Raw genomic sequence first — 8,644 nt, forward strand, 5'->3', positions numbered from 1 at the left:
TTAATCATCCAAAAATCCAATAAATATTGTTAGTTCGTTTAGGTGGTTCAAATTTTTGTCACTAAAACCGATAACCATCTAGCGGTGAATAGATTGAACCAATCTTAAACTTACAGCTGGCGCCATCAATAGTAAAAGTAAAACGCCTAAATTTAAATTTATAGCAACATAGTTTTCAGTCTTAGAGGTAATAAAAAAAAACACAAACAGTACACACATAAATTTATTTAACATATAAAAGTAAAAAAATATTTGTAGATCATTAATAGTTCACTATATTGCTCTTTTCTTCTTTAAGAACTGTTGGTACATTTAGTCTTCGCTATCTAAAATAATTAATTTTTATGCTAAATCTTTATTCTTATGAATGAACATCTTATCACTGATGAAATTTACCTGAATAAGCACTTTCAAATGTATTACGACTATAATTAAAGTATAGATTAGGATGATCGAAAGTACTATGTGTAATACAGTTGTGAGTGATCTCAAAGTATTTCTTACATGCTTCAAGATAATATCCTCCTCGTGAGAGTTGTATTACTGATTCTCTATCTGCAATGTTTAAAATTTCTTCGAATGTTCTCCCATAAGAAAAAACATTAACGTGTTTACCTGACGAAATTAATCCACTTTTGTGCAGTGTATTCTTAAGTACATCAGGTGACATACACTTGAATGGACAGCCATGCTTATCTCGAACCCCGATAGATGAATTCTGTATTTTAATACAGTGAAAAGGTTCGTAATTCGCTCGTTTTCCTTCTTGTCCATATAGATGCCGTACATTGTACCTATACTTTTTTCGAAAAGTATTTTCGTCGATTTTTTTCGTAAATTCATTTTTCATAAATTCTAATGCATCATTCAAACTCAGTCCTATTCCTTTAAGGAATAGGATATACTGAACTCTACCACCATTTGTAAGGTGATGATTTTCTTTCAATGCTTCATGAAGAACTCTCATGCACAATGGGTAAGATGTTGTTGACAACTACAGAAAAAAAGTAGTAAATTAAAACAAGTATTGAATATTTAAAAAATTATTAAAAACTGAAACATACCTCATCTAGTTCACCAATAGATACTTGTCTGAGGTTATTACTCTCAAAGTTTCTAATACTAATACAACTTGAAAGTACACTAAAAATTTTCGATAATCTTTCATCACCATAAACATTTGCTACAACCTCTCGTGAATACTAAGATAATATATAAATTCTAGAAATATAATGTTCTTTTTAGAATTATCTAGTCCCTTATTATTATTCTATACTCACTGCAAATCCCTCATTTAATTTCTTTTTAAATTCTGGAATAATGAGCCAAGGCATTTTTGTTTCTGGTACATAAGCCATGCCATCCTTTAAAAATATTTTTCGTTTCTTGACTGCATTTATTACTCTAGTAAAATGTACTTTATAAACATTTATATTGTCAATATGTTCAGTGTCATAAGATATTTTTACATCTTCAATGATATTTTCTTTTTCTTCTTCCGAGATCTAGAAACAAAAGCTTGTTAACAAATAGGTATAGCATATATGTTTCATCAGGCATACAGGTTCTGTTATCAACATGTATAATTTTATGTTGATATCTTTATATAAGTATACTAACAGCATCGTATTGCAATCCATTAGTGCAAATAAATGCTTTTATGTTATCTTTATCCAACAAAGACAACCTCCACCTGAACAATTTTAACTCTTGTCTGAAGAACCATAATCTCTTTTCATGTTCAAAGGAGAATGCAGACCTTAATATTAAGTGTGATATGCAATCATTTCTTCTTAAATACTGTTCTGTCTCTCCCTCAGACTTAAAGTTATGCAGACACACAAGTTTTTCAAAATTATGAAGCTCGTTATTTACCAATTGTTCAATCAATATAGCTACATAATCTTTGGATGCTTTTATTTTATTTTGATTTGATATCTTCTCTACTAATTTCAAAACTACACAATAAGATAAATAACATAGAAATAATCATCTTACTTTTAATATTGTAGACTATGTTTTTTATTTTCTGCAACTTGTACTAAAATTTAACTATTGTATACAATACAACAACAAAATTAATTACCGTTTAGTCTATCAACACACCACTGCTGTAATTCTTCTAATTTAATCTCTCCAGATGGTAGTACAGAGTACATTTGTAAATTGTGTGGAAATACATGTTCGGAAACCTTGGGTGCAATCTCAATATTAAGATGACGTCTAATTGGTGTACGTGCCATATTTATTAAAAAGAAATCTAGAAGATATGCATTGTAAGAGAAGTATCTTTACATGAGAAATCGACGACCTGAGTTCATGTGAAATTTCAAGATGGATTTGTTGCTAAAGACCATTATATAGAAATTGTGCTTCCAATTACTTGAAGAATGGTTTATATTAATTTTCTAAGTTATAATATCATTTCTAATATATTTATAAATCAAAAAGTTTTGTACATTTTGCAATTTGAGGCTTCCTTACGCGATATAATCAGTTAAAGTTTCCTGTTGACTCTCGACACGTGCTATTTATATCTCACAAGGGGAGAATATATGTATACATATATATATATATATATATATGTAGTTGATTACAGAGTCACCGATTTTAAGGGGCTTCTAAATACGAAATCTCTATGTGCCTAACACTTTGTTCGACAAATCTTTATAAATTTGTTTTATACAGATTCCAACTTTTTTTTTCATAAATCATTGCTTTGTAGATTGTTAATCCAAAAATTACAAGAATATACAGTATTATGCATACGAAGATAACCTCATAAAATTTGTATGATTTTCAGGCTTGACGAACGACCTTGGTTAAGTCCTTTACTTTTTCTTTCTGTTCTATAATTTTAAGTTTCATAAAAAATTATGAGATTTTGTCAGCTTTCATTTAAAAGAATGTATAGTGGCCACAATTGTTTGATATACATACACAGGTAAAGTCTAAGGGAAAACAATTTCTCTAAAATAGAAATATTTATCGAATAAAAACGTATTAAATAAATTCTTTTTTCATGATAACATTACATTTTATAGTAAAATTTGGATGTTACAGCATGTGAATCTGTAAACCATCGCAAAAGTTACGAACTGTTTGTTTAAAAATAAATACCACATTATAGTATATGTACAAAAGGATTAACAACTAAAAGGGAAAGCATACATTTACATTTTATTAATAATCGACCTTCTTTTCCAACTGAAATATAAATAATACATATGAAGTATCTTATATCGTACACCTCCTTATTCGTAGATGCCAGTAATAGATAAGCATGTGGGGAACAGAAAAAAAACAAGACCTCGTTTTTGCCTCTCCGTACACATTCTATTTCAAAAATTCAGTTTAAAAACATAACTTCAAATACTCCGCAATCCTTTATTACTTTGTAGCTTATTTTTCCTCTTCATCCTCTTCATCTTCTTCCTTTAAGTATTAATAGATTAATATAAGTCGAGCTGTGATCGGTCATGCACCGATCGAATTAGTTCATACACTGTAACAGTCGTATTCTTTACAATATTCGTACGTAAGTCTTGTAGCAGAGACAAAAGCGCAGGTGCCCTATCGCACTCATTTTTTATGCTCATCTGAACCTCCGGTGCCACCAATGAACCCCATACCTAAATCGTATAATTCCAAGTATGTTTTTCCCTTCGATACCCTACATAGTAAGACATCGTTTTTGCACGATACATCATACATCCGTGTATATGTATGTTCAAACTGTACAACATATTAGTCAAAGAAACAAAGGAAAATGTTTACACGGATTCTCGAGCTTTTCTTCAAATTACGCATCCAATGAGAGCACCAAAGGTTACGGTCCATTAGCGAAATACAATTTTTGATCCTCCAAATCTCGTCAGACGCACTAACGCACTGATTACTACTACCAAAACCATGTATGAGATCGGTTTAAGTCCCGAACAGTTAAGTGTATAAAATTGTTGCAGGACACCTGTACTACACAATATAACGCACATGGCGTTTCAGTTCCACCGAGTCAGGCACGCCTGGCTTCTGAACAGTAATACACATTGTCGCTGCTGGCAAAAGTATCGGTATCGAGTGTACTACGTGGATCATCAACACATACATAACGACGCGTTCACGCTGGATCTATCTAGATCGAATCAAGATCTCGTTAATTCAAATTTAATCACTCGTTCGTCGGAACGAATCACAAAGTATCAGGACTTGGATTAATTTATACTCCAACATTGCTCATGTTTATAAACGCAAAGTGACCATAAAATTTTCTGTAGTCTATTTTGCTTCCTATTAGACTTATATGTTCTCTCTCTCTTTTTAAGAAAATTCTTTAGTATCTTTGTACTTGTAGTAACCTATTGATTTCTCCTAGTTCAGTGTTCGAAGACGAATATTCTAATCCTTTAAATTCACTTTTGTTTTTTTCATCATTTCATGATTTTTAACAACCGTTTAACAAAAAATACTAGATAAATCGAATCTAAAAAATTTCGTTCGTTCGACAACTTATAAAAAAAAGATTAGTGCCATACTTCATACATGAAAATATAATCTTTTTTCTGCGACGTATAAATAAAAGAATAATTGGAATTAATCACCAGCAACGACCAGAGTATATCTAGCTTTTTACAGTACAAAATACAGCTCCTGCACATACGTATGTATATATGTATACACATATGTGCATATATATACATATACATATACCTAGTAACGAAATATTTCAGCATATGTAAGGATATAGTAAGGTGAAATGCAACTGCATTCTTCAAAGTTCGCAACAATCACTGACAATATGAACAATGGTGACTCTCGGTATAACGATTATATTTTTACGTACAAAATGTGCAAACTTGTATAGACTTCTGTGTTTATATGTATATATACATATATACGTTGCGATGACGATCATACCGGTGCTTGCATTCATTTTCACTTAAAGAATCTGACATACAAAGCATACTTATTTTGTCCTAGTTTATCAGAATCTAAAATAATATTTCAAGTATAGTTGTATATAAACTCGTAAACACTGATAATCCTACAATTGTGCAGTTCTTGTTGACGTTCGAAACTAGGTTTGTTATGAGATAATGGTTCAACGATCCTCATTACATCCTTACACATAAAAAATTGGCGTTACTAAACTTTATTTATATGTATTCAGGGCCGGCATGTTCATTTCCTTTCCCATTAATTCTGAATTGTTTTTTCTCGAGTTGCTAGAGAGTTCGAGAGGGAGGACCGGATACAAGATGCGTGGATTGAGAAAGGAACAGAGTTTGACTCGCGTCTCGATTTTTCATACTCATCGTATCCCTCTCTTACGTAAATAATGTTAACTATCCTTTCGATTTGATCATCTTTCCAGTTTCGATATGAATCACCAACAAGTGTAATGTACTGTCAGTCGAGCTGACAAAATATGTCATAAATGATGACCTTACAAAATTTTTATAAAGTATATGAAGAATCCATACATCTTGCATCACAAAACAATGCGCGTACGAGATAGTTTGAAGGTCAAGGGACAGAGGATTCATGTCTCTACTCTAATTCAATCGAATGTTTATAATATTATTACATCGTATAGTGTGTGTATTCATGTAATGCTTGGATGTGTCCTATGTGTAAATGTACTTTGTGCGCGCGCGCGCATGTATGGTGTAGTGTAACAGCAATAAAAACAAAGACATCATAAGAAAAAACCCTTGCGAAGAGAACAACGATGTATAGAGGGGAAGGAAACTAGGAATAAAATGGGCTTCCGGGAGTTGGGCATGGAGAGATAGAAATTCGAACGATTATGACGAAATGCGTTTGTAGCGATTATACGCATCAACGAAACATACGTTCGTATATCCCTACCTAGCTACAATTCCCGGTAGTAGCGCGCGCGACGGTAAACGGCTTATCGTTAAGCGAGCGGCACGGATTCCAGTTATATCCTACTTCCTTTCATCCTGATCACATTCACGGCTTATGTGACCAGTCTTGCCACAGATATAGCATGTCTTTCCTCCAGCCTCAGTGCAGTTGCGAGCGATATGACCTGTTTTATTGCAATTGTAGCAACTCTGCATCGCGAAACGTCCAGAATCATTACCGCCTTCTGGGCAGCTGCGAGCAATATGACCAGTCTTGTTGCAGTTGTAACAGCTCATCTCAGGCCCCTGTAGAAATCATTTCAAATTATAATACGATATAAGACTTGGTTAGTTTGCAATGTTATTATTGTTCTTATATTAAAATTTCTAATAACCTGTTGGCAGTCTTTTGCAATGTGTCCAACACCATTACAACGATAGCAAAGATCTTGATCTTCTTTGCATTCACGCGCAAAGTGTCCAAATTGGTTGCACTTGTAGCATTTATCACGACCACGTGGGAAACCACCTTCTCGGTCACGTCCACGGTCACCTCTACCACCGCCACCACCACCATGTGGACACTCCCGTGCGTAGTGACCCATCCGATTGCATTTGTAACAAGCGCTCGAACTCATTTTTAAAAAATCTGTAACAGCAAGTAATCACCCTTTCATGTCCAATTTTGAACGCATATACATGCATAAATTTCTTTATGGACGTGTAAATCAATTACATTGATAAAAATGAAAAAGTTATTTAAAAGTTTTAGTTAAAAAAAAAAAGTGTAGAATATTATACTAATATATAGAATTAGAAAATCTTTAAAATATTTAAAAGAATTTTTCGAATTTTTAATTATACAAGATGCCTAACAAAAGAGAAAGACAGAAATTGATGATTGATAAGTATACATATGTGATTGGACAATAAGTACGTATATGTATATCTAAAAATGACTTGGAATGAAGCATAGGGTAAAGTATGAAAAGTAAGGTATAGGAAACTATAAGAGCACGGAAGTAACTAGGGAAACAAAAAAAAATTATTTCCTTTTTCTTTTAGTTGTTGAAAAATATAAAAATCATGATTTATATACGTATATAATGCGAAGAAAAAGTACTTGAAAAAAATATATAAGTTACTTTAAACAAGAGTATAAAATGGCATCGTGCATCCATCCATACTCGAGAAGCACATAAAATACACGTGTCGTGATAGGCGTCGTGCACAAATATGCAAGTTCAGTATGAAAGATTTCGGTAACGTAACGATATTCTGCGGGAAGATTAATAACCGATATTCGACTATTTCTACATAAAACCCTCAGAAATTGCCGTCCATCGTACAACGTGGCTCTATCGCCCCCACTTTGCAGTGGTGGTACGCAAGTACGCCACGGCGCGAAGATGGCATCCAAGACTGACGCCGTACTGCGCTTTTTTTGCCTCACCAAAGAAAAGATCGGTCGAGGGCGAGGTACGTATGTACGGTGCACCGAAATGAAACGAAACGATCGACAAAAATGAATTTTCCCATCGAGATCGCAAGATGAAAGAAAATATTCCTTTATTGTATAACGAAAAATTGACTCTGCGAAGTCGAGGACCACGTGTGGAATTGCACAGAAAGAAACCGCGGACTCGAAATCACGGCGGCGTATAGCAGCGTTCTTTATTGGTGGAATAGCGACTTACCTCCGGTGCCTGGTGTATATGCACAATGAATCCTCCTTCCGTTGGGCTTCGCCGACGCGTTGGGGACAATGGGTCCGCGGGAAGTAGTGTTTTCCTGGGAAAACTCGAACCGATACTCAGCCGGATGACTGCGGCGACCATCGACTACGAGACGGAAGACCAACCAATCGTCGCTACGTTGCCCGCCAAACTCCCGTTGCAACTGTGACGACGATACCTCCCAAACTCACTACCAGAGGGCTACAAACACCAACCAATTACTCACAAATTTTTCGATAACCCCGAATTCCTTTAATTAGAAAATCTTTCTACATTCTGATGTGCCCGTGTCTAAAATAACGTCTATTAGATAAACTTTACTAACGAGTTCAACTTATTTATAGCAAACCTCGAACGAAATGCAACTTCCTCCTCCTCCTCCACCGTTCCTTCTCACCGTACTCCAAACACTAACTTCAGACTTCAGCCGGCTATACAACATAAACGCCACCTTTACTGATCAACTCAAATCTCGAAACCGACAACTTCCTTTAGGGAAGTTTTCATATCTTCTAACCTGATTATCAATTAAAGTATAATAATTTCATTAAAAATTGATTGATATCGAAATTAAATATCCTTGAAACTACATTATGTCTCTTTTCGACCAAATTGTCTTGCATTCGCAAGCATCGTAGATGAAACGCGTTTCAAACGTGCCAACCAAGTTTTATTGGAAACTACGAAAAGAGAAGTCCTGTTTTGGAAACAGAATTGCAATGGTATTTGCTCTACATGCAATTTTAAGAATTAATACGAATAATATTTGATATATGTCGTTACGTGACCATATATCTGTCGCTCATTGACGAACTTCATTTATAATTTCTCGATATATTGTATGTACAATGTACAAGTACACATAGTATACAGGGTGTCCCAAAAGTCGGGGAGAAGCCGGAAATGGGGGGTAGCTGAGACGATTCTGAACAACAATTTCCTTTGCAAAAATGTCGGATGGGGCTTCGTTAAGGAGATATTAAGCGAAAATCCCGACCAATCAGAGCGCGCGTAAACCGTTGGAGCGGCCGCGGTAGC

The 8,644-nt window shown here is 34.4% G+C and overlaps 2 protein-coding genes across 5 annotated transcripts; both read right to left on the reverse strand.

The window, feature by feature from the left end:
• Positions 1–205: 205 nt before the first annotated feature.
• On the reverse strand, positions 206–2,562 carry LOC128886317 (DNA primase large subunit-like). Of its 3 annotated transcripts, none has more exons than XM_054141052.1 (8): positions 2,485–2,562; positions 2,087–2,260; positions 1,621–1,958; positions 1,281–1,505; positions 1,065–1,202; positions 616–994; positions 397–555; positions 206–326 (listed from the first exon to the last, which is right to left on the reverse strand). In XM_054141052.1, exons 2-8 carry the CDS (start codon positions 2,241–2,243, stop codon positions 313–315), a joined length of 1,410 nt encoding a protein of 469 aa, XP_053997027.1. In that variant the 5' UTR covers positions 2,244–2,260; positions 2,485–2,562; the 3' UTR covers positions 206–312. The 3 variants fall into 3 exon arrangements, with proteins under 3 accessions (XP_053997027.1, XP_053997026.1, XP_053997028.1); XM_054141051.1 differs by having other exon boundaries at positions 2,460–2,557; XM_054141053.1 differs by having other exon boundaries at positions 397–425; positions 505–555; positions 2,087–2,530.
• Positions 2,563–3,161: 599 nt separating this feature from the next.
• On the reverse strand, positions 3,162–8,038 carry LOC128886318 (CCHC-type zinc finger nucleic acid binding protein). Of its 2 annotated transcripts, XM_054141054.1 has the most exons (4): positions 7,956–8,038; positions 7,568–7,807; positions 6,266–6,519; positions 3,162–6,176 (listed from the first exon to the last, which is right to left on the reverse strand). In XM_054141054.1, exons 3-4 carry the CDS (start codon positions 6,506–6,508, stop codon positions 5,952–5,954), a joined length of 468 nt encoding a protein of 155 aa, XP_053997029.1. In that variant the 5' UTR covers positions 6,509–6,519; positions 7,568–7,807; positions 7,956–8,038; the 3' UTR covers positions 3,162–5,951. The 2 variants fall into 2 exon arrangements, with proteins under 2 accessions (XP_053997029.1, XP_053997030.1); XM_054141055.1 differs by lacking the exons at positions 7,568–7,807; positions 7,956–8,038 and adding an exon at positions 7,016–7,248.
• Positions 8,039–8,644: the final 606 nt, after the last annotated feature.

Source organism: Hylaeus anthracinus, unplaced genomic scaffold (genome assembly GCF_026225885.1).
Source record: "Hylaeus anthracinus isolate JK02 unplaced genomic scaffold, UHH_iyHylAnth1.0_haploid 11982, whole genome shotgun sequence".
NCBI classification, from domain to species: domain Eukaryota; kingdom Metazoa; phylum Arthropoda; class Insecta; order Hymenoptera; family Colletidae; genus Hylaeus; species Hylaeus anthracinus.

Excerpts from the sequence above, each read along its gene's own strand:
- LOC128886317 (XM_054141052.1), bottom strand. The coding sequence starts at position 2,243 with ATGGCACGTACACCAATTAGACGTCATCTTAATATTGAGATTGCACCC. Across the intron at positions 1,203-1,280 it reads AATTAAATGAGGGATTTGCA|TATTCACGAGAGGTTGTAGC; the intron begins GTGAGTATAGAA and ends ATATTATCTTAG. Across the intron at positions 995-1,064 it reads CTATTGGTGAACTAGATGAG|TTGTCAACAACATCTTACCC; the intron begins GTATGTTTCAGT and ends TTTTTTCTGTAG.
- LOC128886318 (XM_054141054.1), bottom strand. The coding sequence starts at position 6,508 with ATGAGTTCGAGCGCTTGTTACAAATGCAATCGGATGGGTCACTACGCA. Across the intron at positions 6,177-6,265 it reads TTGCAAAAGACTGCCAACAG|GGGCCTGAGATGAGCTGTTA; the intron begins GTTATTAGAAAT and ends TGATTTCTACAG.